Below are 21285 nucleotides of genomic sequence, written 5' to 3'. Positions count from 1 at the left end.
TTGCTGTAAAGTGACCACATCCCCAGGGGTGATTTCTCCCTCCTTCCAACCGGGTGACTCGGTGTTTGTGAGAGATGCCCCTGTAGGACACCAGTCCTAATCTGAGTGGAATTTAGGAGGCCATGTCAAGAGGGGCAATGTGAAAAAAAAAAAAAAAAAGTAAACACTGCTAAGATTTGTAAGATCTGATGAAATAGCTGCTTGCTTAAGATAGTTCTAACCCAGAGGGGGGGTGGGGGTGGGTTCCTTGATCTTGCTCTCAGAGGCACTAGAACTGGATGACTGGGGGGCAAGTTGATTACTTACTGTCCCTTGAATACATGGGAAAAAGCTATGGTGGAATGCCCAGTTCTCCTGACTGAAATTAATGAGCTGGACAAATCAGAGTCCAGTGTCTCCCTCTGACTCCTTGGGTTTGATTGGGGTTTAGCTTAAAGGAGGCTGGCTCAGTTTCTATGGGCCAGGGGCAGAAAACATGAGTTTTGCTGCTCTGCTTCTTGTTGATATCTGGCTGACTGGAGGTGACGGTTCTGGAGACAACAGTCTTCCTGTTAAAACAAAGCTGAGATTAGATTGTTCCTGGTTTATCACTTTACAGCTAATTTCTCGGATTCCAGAGCTGGTAGGGGTTCCAGGGATTATCCCTATCTATCTTTTGCTAAATAACAGCTTGGTTGTGGGCTTCATGAAGTAGGAGGATGATTAGGACAGAAAGGGGCCCTGTCTTTGCCTTCAGGAGGTTGACTGCCATACGGTTCTCTGGGCCCGAGCCTCTCCTCCCCCAATTTTTTAAAGATTGGTGGGATCTTTTAGCAGAGGAAAATGTAAGAGCATTCCATGTGGGAGCAGGGCTGTGAGCAAAGACAGAAGGTTGGGAAATTCTGGGCATTTGTGGAAGGGGATGGTGCTGTTGGAAGAGCGCTACGGCAGGGGCATATGAGAGATGAATGAAACAGAAAAGGGGGACTAGAGTCTTGGGTGCTGGGCTCAGGACTTTATGGTGCAAAGTTTTGTGGTGTGAAGTGGGGGAACTATCAAGGGTTTCCAGTAGGGTATGGTTCCATGATTGAGGTGGACAAATTTATTGGTCATTTAAGCCAGAAACACCTGTGATTTCTGGTATAGACACCCTACACTCCCATGGCCTACTCCTGAGTGAGTTGAGGTGTTTTCTGTCCACTTTGCATCGTCTGGTGTTTTCATTCAAGCCCATCTCTTCATGTTTTATTCTCACTTCATCTGAGTCTCTGTTTCCCAGACTAGGTGCTAGAGACGTAGCTCGACCAAGCTGGCATAGCCTCACCTAAACCTTTCATTTTGGGAGACCACCTCTGTCCACTTTACTAGCTTACACAGGGCGCCTTCTGAGAGAGCCATATTTTCCCAGTCTTTTTTGGCATGCAGGGTGGGGGGGGGGGTGGGGTGGGGAGAGGGCTGGGCTTGGCACAGCTTCATTTTTTTTTCTACCTCTGTTTTGTATTGCAGTGACCAAAACTGGACTGATGTTATAAAGGGTTTGATTGGGTAGAGATGGGATGAGCAAGGGTTTGCAGGGAGTAGGGTGACTTGGGGTGAATCTCCTATGCTCTCTGGGCTTTGGTTTCCCTGGTCTATAAGAGGAAAGAGGTGGCTTGTGGGCCCAAAGTCCCCCGCCCTGACTTTTGTACCATCTTGTCCATCTGAAGGTGTCCTGGCCATTATGCTACCTTATGGAATTATTTCACCATGTGCTCTGCAAACACTACCCACTGTTTGGCTGGACACATGGTTCTGGTGTTTGACTTTGGGGTGGCTTCATGGGTGAGTCCCATCCTTCTTCCTTCTGTGATAGAGGGGAGAATCCTCAGGAAAGCCTGAAGGAGGCGGGAGGTTGGCTAAGTGGGTATGAAAGGCGCCATTCTCCAGTCCAGTCTGTGTGCTCTCAGGGAGGCCTTGTTTCTCCCTGACAGCAGCTCCAAAGGGGGGACACTGTTAGCTTTTCAGATCATGCTGTTAGCTGGGAGCGGCACTTAAAAATAAGCTGCAATTAGCAGGAGTTTTGAAAAGATCTGTCAGTTCTTCCTCAACCTACTTCTTTTTTCCTTTACTGCAGGAGGGGAGGAAGTTGGCACAAGTAGAGACAGAGGAATGGCTTTACTTCTATTTGTAAAATACATACAGTTGAGGCAAAACATTCATAAATAGAGGGAAAAACTGGTTATGACTGTTAACATCAGTGTGTGCTCATCTAAACCCTGGTAAAAAATGGGGGGTGCTATAACACATGGTTATAGTCAGCTAAGAACTAAGATTGAAAACCCTGGCTATTCCAAGCACAGGTGGTGAAATCTAATTGGTCATTTTCTTCAGAGTTTAGATGCTACTTTAAAATAAATGTGTAGGTAGGGGTGTCTGAGTGTCCAATGCCTGATTTCAGCTCAAGCCATGATCCCAGCCAGAGTCATGGGATCAAGCCCTGCATTGGGCTCCATGCTGAGCGTGGAACCTGCTTGGGATTCTCTCTCTCCCCCACTTGCGTGCATGCTCTCTCTCTCTCTAAAATAAAGATGGGGCACCTGCATGGCTCAGTAGGTTAAGCATCTGATTTCAGCTCAGGTCATGATCCCACAGTTCATTGGTTTGAGCCCTGTGTCAAGCTCTGTGCTGATAGCTCAAGCCCTGGAGCCTGCTTTGGATTCTGTCTCTCTCTCTCTCTCTCTCTCTCTCTCTCTCTGCCTCTCCCCCACTGTGCATGGGCATGCACGCATGCTCTCTCTCTCAAAAATAAAAAACAAAAAATAAAGATAAATAAAATAAATGTGTAGTGTGGGCTTATAATAGGATGAACCCTCTACCACCCACCCTGCTCAAGTCATCATAGACCTACACCCTGGGCTTTGCTTTTATGTGCTGTGGGCCTCAGACAGGTCTTTCAGACTACCTTAGCCTCAGTTTATTCCTTTGCAAAATATTTCTCCTAAAGCCTAGTTTGCAATGTCCATAACAATGCTTTGAAAACAGCTAGAAGCCAGTTAGAACTCTTAAGAGCCGTTTTCTCAAACTAATGAGAGTTGCTTGAGGAGAGGCACCAATGGACCCCTGTCCTTGCCTTCGTGCTGAACCTCTTTGGGTCTGGGAATGTGCATTCTGTGGGGTTTGCTCTGTCTTTCCTGGGCCTTAGCCTTGCTGTCATGAATTATCCTATTTGGAGCTCATTCATCTTTCATCCCTGCTTCTGCCCTGTGAGTCTCAGTTTCTATGGTTGACCCTCCCACAGACCCCCAGAGTTCGGAAGCCTACACCCAGCCTTCCCTGCTTTCGTGGTTAGGAAACTCAGCCATTGGAGCTCCCATCTAGTCTCTTAATTGTGGGCATTTATACCTTCAGCTGGGTTTCTTCTAGCTTTGTTTGTCTTTCCACAATGGTTGGGACCAGACCCAGTGCTGAGCCTCAGTTTCCTCCCTTGTGAAATGCACCTGTTTTCAGGGACAGTGGACTGGTTTGAGTTTGTCTCTGGGGCCTCCTTCTGGGGCTGTCTGTAGGACTTCCTGCCTGCCCTAGTCCTGTCCACCGCCTGAAGGTCTTTTCACATGGTGTTCCTGGCCTGGTACTTGCTGTGCCTTCTCTCCCTTTCCTGCACCCACGTGTTATTCGTTACCAGCCTGGGCTCTGAAGGGTGGTAGTATCTCCTGTTTTGCTCATTCCTGTCACTGGGCATGGGCAATCCATCAATATTTGTTGAATGAGAAGGAAATTATCTGGGGAAAAACTGTCCTACCAAGCCTTTCCACCCACATGTCACATGAAATGACAGGAGCCATCACTCACTCAAGGAAACTGCCATGTGCCTGTTTGAATCATCTGTCATCCAGGGTGCCTGGGTGGCTCAGTCAGTTAAGCGTCCGACTCTTGATTTCAGCTGAGGTTTCTCACAGTTTGTAAATTTGAGCCCCGCATCAGGCTCTGTGCTGTGCATCAGGCTCTGTAGCCTCCTTGGGATTCTCTCTCTCTCTCTCTCTCTCTCTCTCTCTCTCTCTCTCTCTCTTTGCCTGCTCTCTCTCTCAAAATAAACTTAAAAAAAAAAATCATCTGGCTCCCCTCAGCCCTCATGGTGATGCTGGGCCTGTAAGCAGGGAAGACAATGATAATCTTTCTTTCTCCCTGCTAACACCAGCTGAAATATGCATCCCTAAGAACCTAGGGGCCTACTCCCCTGATCCTTACCTAAGCTGAATGTTGGGAAGGGAGCTCCCCTGGGTGGGACCTTCATCTCATTGCTGCACAGGGAGGCAGCTCTGGGCTGAATATATGCAGGTGGATTATCTAGATGGGCTCTAGGATACTGTGAGAGGAAACTAGGTTGCTAGCGCTGACCTGGCAGGCTCCTGGGCAGGGCTGAAGCAAGGTTAGCATTGGGTGTGCCTGTCAGACCTGGATGAGTCACTGTGAGCAGGAGTCTGTCCCTTGCTCCTTGGTATTTCCCATTCCATGTAGATCTTGAGTGTCCAGATACAGAAGTCTGCCCAGAAGTTTCCTCTATATGGTGGCCTTTTGGGCAGGCCCATTCACGGGAGCCAGTTTTCCACCCCACCCCGCAAAACATCCATCACAGCAAAGTGTCTGGGGTCTGTGGGTACCCAGACCCAAGAAAGATGTTCAGTGTTCCCAGGCTCCTTGTCAGCAGGCCCTGAATTGGTTGAGCAGTGCAGAGGGAGGGCACGGGAAAGGGACATCCAGCGCTGTTCCAGGCATCATTCCCTCCCTGCATTGGGTTGGCTGAGGGCCCGCAGCTGCATGTTTGTTCTTGGCCCTCGACTGTGACCGAGTTACTCCCTACCAAAGAATGGACTATGCCCATACCATGGAAATCACCTGTGTTCAGCTTACTGAGCCTTGAGAACTATGCAATTCACTCCGGCTGATAGAGGGACCTCTGCCAGGAGCCCAGGCCAGTGCCAAGGGCTGGGTCAGGCCTGCCCCTTTGCACACAATGGCCTGGGTCCCTCCCCCATCCCCAGCCTCTTGCCTCCCATCTGTGGGGCAAGCCCTGAGGCCGCATGTCTCACTGCCTGTCTCTAAGGTGCGTGCTCTCACTCCTGTCCTATCCCTGGAGCAGAGGGTGGTGTCACCCCATGCCTTGGCCCTCAGGACCCTTTGGCTGCTTCTCCCATTCACCCTGGGACCTCTTTCCATATTGGCCACCTCCAAAGAGCTCCGCAGAAGGAACACAAGGGAATTAAAAGGGAGCTTTCCCCCACAGAAGCTTTTGGAGACTTATTAAGCCCTGTTTATGAAGGTCTAGGGCCATTTATGGGACACCCTCCTCAGCCACCCATGCCTCTTTGCTCCAGAGCAGCCAGAGAATTTCTATAGAGGAGGGTCTTAGGGGTGGCAGATGAGGGTCAGGAAAACTTGTGTGCCACTGTTTTTTACTTAAAGTATACATTACTGATTTTAAAAAAGGGGAAGTTTTCTAAAGGTGCTTTTATTCACACATTGTGTGAAATGGAGAGAAGCGTCAAAGCCATAGAATTGTATGTTTAAAATTTGTGTTTAGCATGCCCTTGAGGAAAGGGCAGCTGGAGATGGGAAGGTGGCCAGGCCTTCTACCCAGGCCACCCCTCGGTCCTGCCACCTCCTTGCCCCACCTCCTTCTTCCTCCACCACGACCCTCTCAGCCTCGTCCTTGGTCCGGCTTTGTAAGATGATGATGTTTATACTCTGCCAAGTGCTTTTGTACTGTTTGTCTCGGATAATCCTTCAGCCGCTCTGGGAGGTCCTGGAACCTGCTACTGATTCTTACTCTTCCAATGGCTAATTCTGGACTTATCAAGGAGCTCTGTGGAATCCCCACATTTCTAGATCCCCACGGTGCTCCATCCAAAGTGCATTTTCCCCTTTACATCAGCCAGGACTGACCCCTTCAGTCACCCCCAGTGACGTTGCCGTTGGTGAGGTCTCTGAGTTCCTCCTCTCTGGGACCTCCTTCCTGTGCTGAACACATTGTTCAGGCAGTGGCCATGTGTTTTCTCATCAGCCAGTCTTTCCATCCCTGATGCTTTTTTTTTTTTTAAAGTAAAAATCAACCCACATTTTTTATTCTGCAAAGTCAGGTTGCAGGGGAACAACCTGAGAGGTCCCTGCTGATTGGGGTCTTCTGGAGGGGAGGGTGGCCTTAGTGCCCCTGCTATTTAGGCTGTCAAGGTGGAGCTGCACTTGGGGACGAGTAGTGGGAGCCTCTCCCTGATGTTTGGCAGCCTCTGCTGCTGACCCCTGCCTTCTACCACTTTTGCCCCAAGGCCCTCTTTTAGGCATCCCTCCCAGGCCACAGCTGGCTGGCCCTGGACCTGCAGCTGCCTCAGGGTGCTGTGGCGGCCCTGGAGAGCTCTTTCAGCCTTCTCAGAAGGGCGGGGGGGGGTGGTGCTGCGCAGTGAGCATAGTGGTTAAGAAGAGTGATCTTGGAGTGACCTCAGGCAAGTTTCTTAACCTTTGAAGCCTCATTTTCCTCATTTGTAAAATGAGATTAATACTAGTTCTTCTTCACGGGGGTGGTGGTTAAGGTTAAATGGGGCTAGCCATGTCAAGGGCTTGGCACTATGCCGGACACCTGCTAAGGCTCAAATTAGGAGTGTTTATTAATATCCTGTGGGGGCATTGCTTGGCCTCTGGAATCCAGGATCTGAGAGTCTCCAAGTAACCACCTGTTGCCTTCTCTCTATTCAGGGTATCAAGAAACCATTCACTGAGGTCATCCGTGCCAACATTGGGGATGCCCAGGCCATGGGCCAGCAGCCAATAACCTTCCTCCGACAGGTAAGCTGGCCCTCAGGAGCAGAAGCTGCTGGGACAGCAAGGAACTAGAGACTGGTAGAGCCAGCCCATTTCTCTGATGTCCCCTGGGTCTCTCCTTCAACCTCTTCTCCTTCCAAAGTTGTCTAGAATTCCTAGACTCATTTTGGGGTTACTCTAGTGTACAAGACTCCCAGGCATGCCTTTCCACGGTCCATGGTCTTGGATACTGAATTTGGAGCTTGGTTGATGAGGGCATCAGAGAGGCAGCCTGGAGAGGTAGAGTCCCAATGGGCTGGGAGGTGGTATGTGGGAGTCCAGATACAGCTTCCCAAGTGAGACACCCCGAGTTTAAGTGTTAACTCTGCCATTTACCAGCTGTGTGGCTTTGAGCAAGTGGAGATCACCAGAGCATTGCCTTGGAGCACAGCTGGGGGCCTCAGTGCAATGATGAGTGTAAAACGCTCATCCCTAGCCCAGCAGGAGAGTGTGGGGTTGGTGATCACTGTCAGCTGCTGCTCTCCTGGCTGCCTTGCTGATGTGACCCAGCTTGCTCCTGAGGTCTCCGGGAGACAGGTTTTAATGTTTCAGTTTGAGCACCAACCACAAGGATGCTGCATGAGCTCAAATTGTGGGATTGATGGGCTGGAGGGGTAAAAATAGGGTGTGAGAATGCCATAGGGCCTCCTGAACAGAGACTGGAGACCAGCTGTGATGAAAGCTGTTTCCTAGAGGAGAATTGGGGCCCTTTTTGGAGCAAAATATGGTCCTTGTGTGGTTAAGGTTCACAGGGTCAGGCAGGCAGGGAAGCTGAGCACTGAAGTCCCCAGTTCTTTTCTCAGCCTGTGTCTCCTGCTGCAGGGGGTGATACAGGGAGGGGCGACCCTGCCCAGCTCTTGGTGGAGGGGTGTGGGGGTGCTGGGGGACCTTAGCTCAGGGAGCACACATAGGGTATGAGGAAAAGAACCGAGGCTGACACTGACCTGAAGGACATCCATTGGCCTCCCCTGCTGTGGCCACTGCTGCTAACCTCAGGAGCATGCCAGCTGACTGTGAATATAAGAGACCCCAAACTGGGCCCAAGATGGAGAAATGGATCTGACCAAATAGAGCAACTCAGCCAGGGAAGTGGAGGCAGGAGGAGGCTGGGGGGCCCTGGTTGTCCTGGAATCATGCAGCTTTGAAGGGGAGAGGCAAAAGATGTTCCCCACACATGTCTGGGACTCTGGGCATGAAGAGGCTCCTGTTGCCTCAACCTTTCTGTCTGGCTGACATGCTCCCAAATCCTGCTCTGCCTTGGCAAGCCCAGCCTCTCCTACCTGATGCTGGCCTCCTGCAGCCTTCACTCATCTCCTTTCTTCTTCACAAGTGCCCCTGGGAGGAGGGCTGGGTCACTGCCCTTGTACAAATGAAGAAGAATGAGGCTCCAAGAAGCCAGCACCTGCCTGAAGTCTCCCAGCTGGGGTCAGAGCTATGAGCACCCTCCTCCCCTTAGTGGTCCTGGCACAGTTCCTAAGCTGCCAGCTTAGACTTGCCCAGTGAGCTGGGGTTTACCAGCACTTTTGCAAACATTTCCTTGATTAATCCTCTTAATTTGTGAAGTTAGGGTGATTTTCTCTGTTATAGAGATGAGAAAGCTGACCGGCTTTCAATTCTGGCCAGGAAAGGGGACGATGGTGAGAAAGGGGGAGGGGGCTTGGGGCACGGGGATCAGGGCCAGTCAGTCTGTGAGTTAGGAAGAGGTCTATGTTCCTGTCAGTTGGGGCTTACCTGCTTGCTCAGTTCTTGCCCCTTCTCAGGAGCCCCCTGGTGTGTGGACTACTGTCCTGTTTGGAAGAGTTGGTGCCAGGGACTGAGTAACAGGCTCATTCTGTCTCATGGATCCTCTTCTGGAAGACCCCGTATGGGCCCCAAGCCCAGGTCCTGATGTACCCCACCTTTCAGCATGAGAGCCCAGTGTGCTCCTCCCCCACCCGCCCCCAAGCTCCTGCCAGCTGGAACCCTTGTGGAGCACATCTGCCACACATCCCTGAGTTGTCATCTTCGTATCCTGGGGCTCTGGGGTGGGGGTGGGGGTGCTGGGAGCCCAGCCATGCCTCTTTTCCCCCAGGTGATGGCACTCTGTACCTACCCAAACCTGTTGGACAGCCCCAGCTTCCCAGAAGATGCTAAGAAACGAGCCCGGAGGATCCTACAGGCTTGTGGCGGAAACAGCCTGGGTGAGGCCCCCAACTGGCCAGGTCCCAGAGGGTGTGAAATGAAAGTGTGCTCTGAGCATGGGCTTGGGCCCTGACCCTGAATGGAGAGTTATTCATGTGAGTGAGTGTGTGAATGTGCATGGGATGGTGACCTCCAGAGTAAAGGGAAAAATAGTGTTCCTCTTCTTGTCTGTGCTCTGCTAACCTCCTGTTAGCTAGGCAGTGAGGTCAATGCCCTCTTTGGTAAGTCGGGGCACATCAGGTACAAGAGCCTACATTTGCCTGGGTTTTGGTGTTACACCTGGGAGCCAGCTTGGATAGCTGAGCCCTCTGTCAGAGGAGAGAGTTTAACCCAGTGACTGGCCTCACTGACAGGCAGTTGGGTGCAGTGTGTGGCTTTGTCTAGCCTTCTTGCCTGTCTGTGGCCCCTGCCCAGCATCCAGCAAGTGGCAGTCAGTTACGGGGGAAGGGAAGTACTGTGAGATGCCTGTGACCCCTGTTTGGTGGCTTCCTTCCTTCTGGCTGTGCTTCCGCCATCCCAGCCTCTGGTCCTCTCTGCCGGAAGCCCATGTCCAGCCATTTGCCTCCTTATTGAGGGGGCACACCAGGCACCAGAGGGCTCCATGGAGGGAGGCCCCAGAAGTTGGCCCCTGTACATGTGAAAATGATATTCTCTCTCCCTTTGCTGCTGAGATGGATTTCCAGCCTCTGGCCCTCTGGCTCTTTGTTCTCATCTTATGTTCTTTGTTCTGTTTGTTTTTGCCCCATTCCTTTGCCCAGCACCTACACAGGAGATCCAGCTTTCCTCACTACAGGAAAAACAGTTGTTCTTAGAGCTTTTTTAGGACACGTGCCTAAATGTTCTAGAATGTGGAAGAAGGATTCTTATGGCTTGTTCAGCAGAGGATCAGCTACCTTTGGCCTCTCTGCCATCTCCCTGCCTCTCCCCTCCCTTTTTCTGCTCTTTCCCTTAATTGAGAGCTCTATGCTTGCTTTCCCTGCCGTGGTTACCCCACCAGCCCTCTGTCCAAGTCTGTTACTGTCCTTTTTTTTTTTTTTTAAATGTTTATTTATTTTTGAGAGGGTGGGGAGGGGCAGAGAGAGGGAGACAGAATCTGAAGCAGGCTCCAGGCTTTGAGCTATCAGAACAAAAACCTAATGCAGGACTCAAACTCATGAACCATGAGATCATGACCTGAGCCGAAGTCAGACGGTTAACTGACTGAGCCACCTAGGTGCCCTGGTCACTGTCCTTAATGGTGTCCTTCTCAGGAAGGGGCCAGCTGCCCCTTGCTTCCTGCCCATCAGCCTGGGTAGGGTGTGGGCCAGCACCTTGTGTGGCAAGGCCTAAACCACAAGCTGGTAGAGAGCTGCCCAATAAGCCCAGAGGCCCGGCCTCCAAGCTCTTTTCCTTCTGCACCCTCTGCCCAGCCCAGAGGACAAAGGCGCTTCTCAAAGACCCCTTGGCCATGGGCCTAAGACTCTTGGAAGCTGCAAGGAGAGAGAGGAGGAGGGAGTGTTTGCCTTCTGTGTGTCTGGTGGGAATGTCTGGGGAAGGGGGAGGAGTTCTTTGTTTCATGTAGGAAACTTCATCAAGTTTTGCAACTCTGTCAGCCAGGCTATGGAAAGGAGTTTGAGAAGCCATGTTCCTGTGAGTCTCCTCTTGGGGTATTGTAGCAAGAAGAAAGTTGGCCTCTGGGGTTTTGGGGACCTGCACTGAGTTTTTTCTGAGGACCTTATGAGGATAGGTGAAGTAGGTGCTCTCTGAGCCCCTCTCCTCATCCTTGAACTAGGAAATACTTTGTACTCATCTCCTAGGCTTGTGAAGAAGGTTGAGATATGTGCTAACCCCCCTTGTCAGGTATGGAGAAGCCCTGTCCCTGGAGGTTGCTACCAGTTCCTGTCCATTGCTGAGGGCAGGGCAGTATCATCAGGGGGTGGTGCTCTGTCACCTAAGCCTTGGGCAGCCTAACAACCTGCCTGCCCATAAGGGTAAAGGAAATAGAAAATGTCAGTACCCAGGGCTACCCTGACCCAAGTGGGGATTATTAAATACACATACAAGGTCTTAAAGCTCACCCAGATATGTTTTTATCATGCCCTTTAAAATTACTTCTTACTAGAGTTTCCTTTATTATCTGTTTGACAAGTAATTCCACTCTCAAGTTGTATCTTGGATCTTAGGTAGGATTAAGGTGGAATCTAGCCCTTATCTAGTCCTCCCTGAGCACGCTCTAGGCATTGAGGGACACTGGTGAACCAGGTGAATGGAATTGCCATGCTCACAAAGCTCACTGTCAAATTTGGGAGAAACAAACATTAAAAAGAATTGACAACAAAAAATGTTCTAGTTTTCATGAGTTCTTGGAGAAAGAGCAGAGAGTTATGGGGCTTTAACAAGGGATTCTAATGTCCAGGGAGGGTTTAAGGAGCAAATACCTCTCAAATTCATGTGGAGGGTGAGTAATAGAGAACCTGCAATGCATCAGAAGAAATGGTGTGTGCAAAGGCCCTGAGGTTTAAGAACTGGGTGATCAAGTGAAGAGGTCTGGATGGGGCGGTATGTGATGGGGCTGGGAAGTTTGGTAGTGGTGATGGTGCCAGTTTGTAGGCCATGGGAGGCAGGTTGCCATCAGCCTGAGGGCAGTGGGTCCCAAGCTGGGGTAGACCAGGCAGGGGGATAGGTGCTGTAGCAGAGATGCACAGAAGAATCCGGCCCCTGCCCTCAGGGAACTTATATTCAAGATGGGGAGGCAGGGCTTCGTAAATAACTGGAGAAATTGCAGGTCAGGAGAGAGGCTGGGGGTGGGGCAGTATCTTTATGACAGGCCCCCTGGAGAGAGACTAGATTAGAGCTTTGAAGGACTAGTGTGGTTTGGAGCATAACAGAAAAGTTAAAGGAAAAGGGTTGGAAGGTCATGGCCTACTGGAACAGGGCATTTGCGGGTGGCAGAAGGCCTGGGAATTCAAGGAAGTGGATGAACTAGAGGCAAGAAGGAAGGGGAGGCTTCATCCCATGGCGAATGGCCCATGGAGTGAAGAGAGCATTGAGAGAAGGCTTAGGAAAATAGGGAGCCCTAGCAAGTTTCTGAGGATGGGAGTTCAGCAATAAGTAAGTCACTCAGTAGAGGGAGAATTCTCTAACACCAGCATTTGTACTTCCCCACTGTTTTAATTTACAAAATATTTCAAATGCAACAGAATACCCAAAGTAATGTAACAAAAGACTTTATACCTACCACCCAGATTTGATACATGTTAATGTTTGCCTTGTGAACTTTAGAGAATTGGCCCAGCCTCCCCTCTTTTCCCCCTCCATTTTATAGCTTGTCAGAGGGGAAGTGTGAGCCAGTTTCACACAGAGGCTGAGGCAGAGCCTGCCTGGCCTTCAGCAGAGCCTCCAGGGTGCAGGGCCTGGACTGATATCCACTGAGGCCCAAAGAAGCCCCATCCTGCCTCCTGGTGGTGGTTTTGCAGTAGACTTAGAAGGAATAGGCTGGTTCTTTTTAAATGTGGTATAAAATGTAAATGGTATCAAAGGATATAGAATGAAAACTCTGCCTCCCACCTCTGACCCCCAGCCTCCTCTTCACTTCCCCAGAGAGTTCAGCTCACCATTTTGAGACTCCTACCAGATCTTGTGCATGTGCAGCTACCTATTTCCAAATTCATTCTAAAAACATAGTGGCTTGACCTAAAAAAAAAAAAAACAAAAAAAAAACAGAAAAACCCAACAAACTCTTTATTTGAAGTATAGCAAACCTATAGTAAAATGCACAAATATTAATGTAAAGCTCAAATAGTTTTTGCACATGTACACACCTGTGTAACCCCCACCCAGATCAAGACATTGAACATTTCCAGTGCTGCAGAAGGCTCCTTTGTGCCCCCTTGGCAGTCATACCACCCCCCCACCCCCCCCAGAGTGATCACCACTGTTCTTCTACCTTCCAGCACCGGAAATTAGTTTTGCCTGTTTTTGAACTAAATGTAAATGGTAGTCTGGATTTTAATCCAAATGATAGCCTAAGGATATTGTTGACATGGGTGGGGGTAGGGGAGTCATGCCCAGCAGCCCCAGGGATCTGTGGTTAGTACCGATCAGGGCTCTGGACTCCTGGGGCTGGCAGCTGGTGCCATTTTGGGTTGACCCATTCTTCCAGGTTCTGTGTAACTGTGTGTAGGCAGAGGTGATAAAGACATAGCAAGCCCAGCTGTAATGATTTATACTATTGTAGAATGTATATAAATCCCACAAGGGTGGATAAAACAGGTATGGGCACATTTAACTGATTAGAAGCCAGGGCCTAGAATAATGCTTGACATATAATGGGTTCTCAGTGAATACTGAGTGGATGAATGGGGGGGGGGGGGTAGATTAACAAATATGCAGGTGGATGGATGGCAGGTGGATGGTTGGATGAGAGGGTGGGTGGATGAAGCCCGGATAGGTGATTAAACAGCTTGCCACCATTCCACAGCCTAGAGTAGTGGGAGTTGGGTCCCTTCCAAGACCTTCCCAACCCCACCCTAGCTAATTATATAGATTTCACTGACTCCATAGCACCAGTTACCATGCCTCTCTAGTCACTGTCTTGTTTGCTGTCTTGCAGGCTCTTACAGTGCTAGCCAGGGCGTCAATTGCATCCGTGAAGACGTGGCTGCCTACATTACCAGGAGAGATGGCGGTGTGCCTGCAGACCCAGACAACATTTACCTGACCACTGGTGCCAGTGACGGCATTTCTGTACGTGTTATCTAATGTTCACCCATGTGAAGAATAGCCTTGCATGCTAGGGCTAAGCGTGTGAGCCTACCAGCAGGGGATGGGCCTGGGAGGGAGGGGTTGGCTACTCTCTGGTTCCTGCTGTGTCCCCCATCCTGCTGTCCTTACCCCATTCAGTCATCTTGAAGCTGGATATTCCTGCAGCCTTGGTTTCCCTCCAGAGTGCACACCTGCAGATCCAGCTGGAGAAGAGCCATGGACACTCAAGGGTGCATTAGCCTTTCTCTCACTTAGTACATACTGGTGTTCCTTCTCTGCCAAACACTGTACCAGGTGCTGGGGAGATGGTGGCAACCAAACTTACGTTTGGCCTCTGTTTACATACTCGTGTTGGATCAGACTAGCCTTCATATCAAATAAATGTCTCATCACACGCTTTCAGTTTCTCTTCTGAGTGAACAGGACAAAATGCTACAGGAGGGGCAGCAGGTGGCAGGGGTGGCTGTCTGGGGGCAGAAATGTTTCTACGAGGATGGCTGAGCAGAGATCTGGAGGATATGTAGGTGTGAATAGGGGAGGCAGGGGTCAGCGTGTGTTTGGGACAGAAGGTCAACATGTGCAGAGGCTGTGAGCTGGAAGGAGGCTTTGTGTGTGGAAATGGAGAGATGAAGTGAATGAGCACCTGTAGCAAGGGCCAGTTTCCAGAAATGGGCTAGGGAGGCAACTGGAGCCTGAGTCCTATAGGGCTTTTGTGGCCACGTGAGGATTTAGGTCATTGTCCTAATAACAATGTCCATTGAAGGATTTGAAGGTGAGGGGAGTGATGTAAGGACATGGAGATAATTAGATTTGTGTTAAGTTTTAACTTTGGCAGGGAAGGGGCATGATTGGGATGAGGAGGACTAGGAGGGGGAAGAGGTGACTTGGGCTGCGGGTCAGCTGTGGATGGAGTGAAGAGGGGCTGGTATTAAAGTGTGCTTAGCAGAAGGGGCCTGAAGTCCTGGGTCTGAGGGACCTGTGGTCCATTCCCATGTAGCATGCCTCTTCCTGTGCCTAATCAGTGCTAGGCGCCTTCAGTTCACTTATTTTCCCTCCTCAGGGAGTGTGTGCTGATCTTTCTTTTAAACGGTTATCTTTGTTGACCTCCAAGGCTCTTGTTTCTAATGTTTACTGAGTGCTTTCATCCTTTCCCAAAAGCTTTCAGATGCTTTAAACTCTTACTGGAGACCGTGAGGAAACAGGCCCAGTAACGTTTAGTGGTCTGCAGGCTTTAAGTCAGCCTCTTGTGGAATTTGGGATTCGAGTGTTGAGGCTCAGGTCTTCAACCGCAGCATATTCCATTGTGTTCTGTTGTCAGAGCCCCTTGTAATTCCCAGAGAAACCCACATACACGCAGAGGTCCTGGAGCAGGGGAGGGAGGTGTCTTCAAGATTTAGGGAAAAGAATCAAGTTGTTGAGCTTAATTTGGTGGCATTCTTGCAGCAAGGAACTGAGCCTGTGTGTAAGGTGGGGGCTCTGACAGAAGAGGGTTTCTTATGAACTACTGCCATGTCCACACCTCACATGACCTGGTTTCTCAGGAGTCCTGCAAACCTTGAGCCCACACAGCTGTGGAGACAACCAGGTTGAAGCACCACCTGCTGGGGCGCCTGGGTGGCGCAGTCGGTTAAGCGTCCGACTTCAGCCAGGTCACGATCTCGAGGTCCGTGAGTTCGAGCCCCGCGTCGGGCTCTGGGCTGATGGCTCAGAGCCTGGAGCCTGTTTCCGATACTGTGTCTCCCTCTCTCTCTGCCCCTCCCCCGTTCATGCTCTGTCTCTCTCTGTCCCAAAAATAAATAAACGTTGAAAAAAAAAAATTTTTTTTTAAAAATAAATAAATAAAAGAAGCACCACCTGCTGATAGTAGATGGGTATTTTCTCCCAGTTTGACAATCCTTTCCTTGTTCAGGGGTCTGTCCAACCTTGGACAATGGTAATTACTAACAAGACAGATTTCCACTGCCCATCCCCACCAGGACAGACGGAATGAGCTTAAGGGCTGAGGTCAGAATATTATTCCGAGACGGCCAGTTTGTAGACCACTGCTTTAGAAGACCTCTTTAAAAAGTAGAAGCATTGAGTCTTTTAACTACTGTGCTGAGAACGTTAAAGCATTTCATTTTGCTTATTCCTCATAGCAGACCTCATTTTACACATGGAGAAAGTGAGGCTCAGGGAAGCCAAGGGGCTCATGTGGGCTGCACTGCAGGCAGGCAGCAGGGTGGCTGGTGAAAGGCTAGAGGTGGGGCCTCCCGGAGTATCTGCCTGGCAGCCCCCAAAGGGTGCAGGGTGGCAGTATTCTTGGAAGACATGGCTTCTCTATTGCAGACAATCCTGAAGATCCTGGTCTCCGGGGGCGGCAAGTCACGGACTGGCGTCATGATCCCCATCCCACAATACCCCCTCTACTCGGCTGTCATTTCTGAGCTCGATGCCATCCAGGTGAATTATTACCTGGATGAGGAGAACTGCTGGGCCCTAAATGTGAATGAGCTCCGGCGGGCTGTGCAGGAGGCCAAAGACCACTGTGACCCCAAGGTGCTGTGCATCATCAACCCCGGGAACCCCACAGGTCTGTGCTTCGCTTCGCCACTTTATTGGGGAGTAGGGGCAGGGCAGCCGGTGTACTACAGGTCTGGACACGAAAGAGTTAAATAATGTGACGTTCTCTTTGCTCCCCTTTCCCAATCTATTTCCAGATTTGTTAACATAAAGCTATAAAATCTGCCACGGGCCACCTTAGGAGATGAGCAAATGCGGGCATATGTTTTGGACAGGGTTGCATTATTATTAAGACCAGTTTTTTGGGTTTTGTTTTCTTTCTCCCATTCTTACATTTGCAAAGAATCTCCTTGAGGTTACTTACAACCCATCACCATTAATCATAGGCCTCATTTTACCTTTACTCCTAGTTGTTTTTCTGAACCAGTTTTCAGAATGCTGGTGTGTGCGTTTTTTTCTTTAACACAGCGTTACTGTGTACTTTGAGACCTGGAAAGGAAATGCCATATTAAAAACAAAAGCAAACAAACTGAAAAAACCTGTTTCCAGAAGTTGAAAAGCACGCCTAATTTTGCATATTTTTCTTTAAAAGAAACAAAAAAAGTCCAGCCCTGCATGTTTGGATCTTTCTGGGCTGCTGGCTTCATTTGCCCCCAGTGCTATTTGGATGCTGAGAACAAGGGCTCCTCTTTCCTCCTTTGTTGAGATAAATTGGGTCAGGGCCAAAACGCGTTGGAGTTGATTGTGGAATCTGCTTCTTTGGAACACTAAATGATGCTTCAATCAGCTGAAAGCACCACTTGAATTCCTGAGTGCAGAAAATGGGTGCGCCTGGCTGTAACACTCATTTATTTACATCAGCTCCCTGGGGGTAGGAATGCAGATTCTAGCTCTAATGCAATAGGAAAATGACTACAGCTGGGTTCTCAATCCTGGTTGCACATTAGAATCACAAAAGGAGCTTTTAAAAATGCCAAAGTCATGGCTGCATCCCAGAATCTCTGGGGATCCGGCCCAGGCATCAATATTCCCCACAGCTGATGATGAGAACCACCACGTTAGGACAGTGGTTCTCAGACTTAAGCTTGTTAAAAAGCAAACTGCTGGACCCCGCTCCAAGAGATTCTGATGTAATTAGGCTAAATTGGGGCATGAGAGTTTGTATTTCTAATGAGCTCCCAGGTGATGCTGTTGCTGCTGGTCCCAACTTGAAGTAACAGTTCCTACATCTTGGGAAATACTGTGTATACCTAGTTTATATTAGAGGGTTGGTAACTTTTAAGGCCAGGTGTTTATGCATATCTTTTCACCTGGTTCTCTGGGAAGAAATAATTGCATCAGAGACTTTACTATTTTAGGTAAAGGGATCATGGGAGTGTATATTAATATGAGTAATTTTTAGAATAACTGTAAGTGGGCAGAGGCTGGTGTTGCTTTCTGGGGTCTGAAATGTGTGAAAATTGGTGAGCTCTTGGAAGATGGGGGATGAAAAATAGAAACTCCCTGTGATGGCCATATATCTTGTCTGGACCACACACTGACCACTTGGGCTAAAAGGTGTCAAAATGGACTGGGATATTAAACCAGGCCTCTGGGTTCTAAGATAGAAACCCAGCTCAAGATTGCAATTGGGTCATAGAACTGTAAAGTCCAGGGGTGAAGGAGCACACCTGAATCAGCATCATTGTCATAGGAACCTCGGTCCATTTCCCAGGTCTCCGTTGGAGTCCTTCTCAGGAAGGATCTGTCCTTGGTGTGACCTTCAGCAGCTCCAGCCATGGCCCACCAGCTGAGCAACCTCAGCAGAGAGCCTCACCCATAGTTTTAACAAAAATTCCAGGCCAGACTCTCTTTGGCCCAGCTTAGGTCATCTGCCCATTCCTGCACCAGTCAAATCACCAAGACTGTGGCCAGGTCTGTGTCCCTTGGCCCTGCTGGAGTGCAAAGAGAAGCAGTTCCCCATAGAATAGCTGAGCTCTGTCACTCAAAGGAGGGAAGGACACTGGACAAACAAAGCAACAGATTTTCTCTTTGGGTTGTGGGAAATTTCCTTTGGCCTGGCCTCTGGGTGAGAGGCACTTGGAAGACCCCTCTCCAGCCTTCTGTGTCAAAGCCATCCCTTCTATGAGGTGGTCTCATATCTCCCCCTGCTGGGCACAGCTGTGCCTTGGCCCTCTAAAGCCATTTATGACTGTCCCTTCTACAACACTGTATGTATTTGTCCACCCATTGGCTTAGAGGCATGTTCTGAGTGACTCCCAGACACTGGAGAGAAATAAGCTCTGTCCTTATCCTCAGGGTTGCGTTGCACACATCAGTGGAATTATTTACATATAGTGTGTCTGTTCCCTCTATTGAGCTGCAGGCTTTCTGAGGCCCTGGTGCTTGTTTACTTCCTTTTTGCACTCTCCTTGGCATTATATGCACATGGTTTTGATATTCTTGCTGCTCAAATCTTTGCTTGCATTCTAACAGGATAGTTTGTGGGATCAGAGGCATGGAAGGGCAAGCCCAGTAGGGTTTGCAGGCAGACTCAGCCCCCTGGGGAGCCAGCACCTGGCTGTCAGTGGGAAGAGTAGTTGGTTCCTTGTAGAATCCCGGGCTGTCTCCTTTCCAGAATCCCAGAACCCTGAACTTCAGAGGAAGCCTGGTTTGGTGCTTGCTTGGCAAGAAAAAGCTGGACCTTTCACAAAGGAATTGAGCTTTAGTAAAATAATTGGTTCATTGCTTAGATAGTTCAAAGCCGAGATCCTGGCTGAATCATACTGTGCTCTTATAAGATATATCTATTTTTTTCCATACATGTCCTTGATATTTTCACACAGAGAAGACTATAGGTATTTTTATTTTTAACAAAAAGGTAACGTATTCTATGTATATAAATAGTACCTGTGCATACATATACACATACGTACAGAGTTATATGTGATATGCATAGAGACACATACATATACGTCTTTAAAAATGCTGTTTCTTTACTAAGTCAGTAAGTATTCTGACTTACGGGGATTCTGGGTGTTTTTCTGGAAGGTATGTGAGCACCGCTGATACCCCCAGTGCCACACCCATAGCAGGTCTCAGGAAACACTGGGGAAAGTTTCCATTTCCATCTTGCTGCATTTGTTTCTTCCCCGTCTAAGCCCATGGCATTTCTGGTGACCTGGTAGAGTAATATTTTGCTATTTGTGCTCATTTCTGTTAAACGGGTGCTGATTATTTCCACTGTTTGTGTTGAGTCAAGTGCTCAAGGGTAGACCTTAAAAGGGAAGACTGCTGAGTGTTCTCCGTCATCATTAGTGATACATACATAACTCCCACATGGCCACGAACAGGAGACACCAGAGCTGGCACACAGGCTTGTTCATTTTGTGCTTACTTTGCAAATATTTACCGAGCACCTGCTGAGTATGGGCTTTGAGGATACCCAATGAGCCATACAGACCATGTCCCTGCCTCATGGAACTTGTGTGTGCCTCTCTGGGAAGTTGTGGTAACTGTCCATCAGCCAGTGTGATTCTCTTCGTCGGTTGCTGTTGGTGTGTGGTAAGGGGGGGCTCAGAGATGATTGATTTAACCCCTTCCTGCTCCTTAAGATACTATCCTCCAACACAAACATACCCACGACCCACCCACACACACCTCTCATAAGAATAACAAGAAAGTTGAATGTGAAACACTTCTCCCTCCACATACCTGGCATAAGTGAGTCAGACAGATGGGGCTGAGACTTGGGAGTCCCTAGAGGTTGACTACACCCTATTAGGCACAGCAACTAGGGTGGTCCCTAAGGGTCATGCAGGAACACAGGACACCTGAGTGATTCTGGGTGGGATTCTTGTCCTAGGGACAATTTAAACAGCATTACAAACTGCATTCTGGTTTTGTTGGGGATTTTTTAGGTCAGGTCCAAAGCAGAAAGTGCATAGAAGATGTGATTCACTTTGCCTGGGAAGAGAAGCTCTTTCTTATGGCTGATGAGGTAAGAGTTGCCCAGCTCTCTCCTCCGTGAGGAGTGAGGCTGAGCTTTCTCTTCCAGGGGGAGGGAGCCAGGCCTGACTGTTCTGTACCACAGGGAAATTTCTAGGTGTTGGAGGAGTGATTCTAACCAAGGAGGAGGATGTTAACAACTTGTGAAACTGTGACCTAAATCATCCCTCTATTCGGTTGGATTCTTGATTATAAATTTCAGAAAGTTAACCCAAACCACTTTAAACTTTAAAAGAGGGGCATCTGGGTGGCTCAGTAGGTTAAGCATGTGACTCTTGATTTTGGCTCAGGTCATGATCTCAGGGTTTGTGAGATAGACCCCTGCATTGGGCTTTATGCTGATAGTGGAGCCTGCTTTGGATTCTTTCCCTCCCTCTCTGCCACTGCTCCCCCCTGCCCCTCACCTTCCTGCCTGGTCATGCTCTCTCTCTCTCTCAGAATAAATAAATAAACTTGAAAAACAACAGTGGGGTAAAGGTGTGGGGCTAAGTTCAGGGACACAAACCATATCCCTCAGATTCACTCTCCTTCCACTTAGGCCTCACAACATTGCTATCTTCCCAGCCTAGAAAGAGAATTTCTTCCTGGTGATTCTAACAAAAGTCTCAGAGTTGAGCCTGAATCACACAGCTTGGGTCACACACCCACTGCTGAACCAATCACTGTGGCTGATGGTTGCAATATGCACATTGACCAGGCCCCATACAAGGGGCAAGCTGTCTTCCCTAAGAGCAGGGACAGTGTTCCCCGAGAGGAAATCAGGGGACTCTCTCTCAGGAAGGGAGAGTGGATGCTGGGTGGACATAATGCTGTGTTCCTGTGCCTCCCGTGCTTCCATATCTACCATCTCATTTAGTCCTCACTGCAGCCTGTGAAGGGAGGTGGGGAAATTTTAATTAATTTCATGGTTGCCACTCCTTGAACCCCAGTTCTGGAGCCAAGGCTCCCCATTTTTTTCTTGCTTTGCAAGGAAGAAATTCAAGGCCTGTCAGATTCTATTTCACTTCTTCATTTCTGCATGATTCTGGTTAGTGGTAGCTTCTAGCACCCTGGTTTCGTTTCTTT

The 21285-nt window shown here is 49.2% G+C and overlaps 1 protein-coding gene across 1 annotated transcript in view; it reads left to right on the top strand.

Annotated features, from left to right (window-relative positions):
- Positions 1-21285, top strand: part of GPT2 (glutamic--pyruvic transaminase 2) — a 35734-nt gene that overhangs the window by 1368 nt on the left and 13081 nt on the right. Inside the window, exons 3-7 of the mRNA XM_047836349.1 lie at positions 6703-6792; positions 8879-8987; positions 13580-13713; positions 16060-16303; positions 20133-20212. Coding sequence (XP_047692305.1) covers positions 6703-6792; positions 8879-8987; positions 13580-13713; positions 16060-16303; positions 20133-20212 — 657 coding nt within the window. The remainder of the gene's footprint in view (positions 1-6702; positions 6793-8878; positions 8988-13579; positions 13714-16059; positions 16304-20132; positions 20213-21285) is intronic.

The sequence above is a fragment of the Prionailurus viverrinus genome, chromosome E2, assembly GCF_022837055.1.
Source record: "Prionailurus viverrinus isolate Anna chromosome E2, UM_Priviv_1.0, whole genome shotgun sequence".
NCBI lineage: Eukaryota > Metazoa > Chordata > Mammalia > Carnivora > Felidae > Prionailurus > Prionailurus viverrinus.
This window is presented reverse-complemented; position numbering and strand designations above follow the sequence as displayed.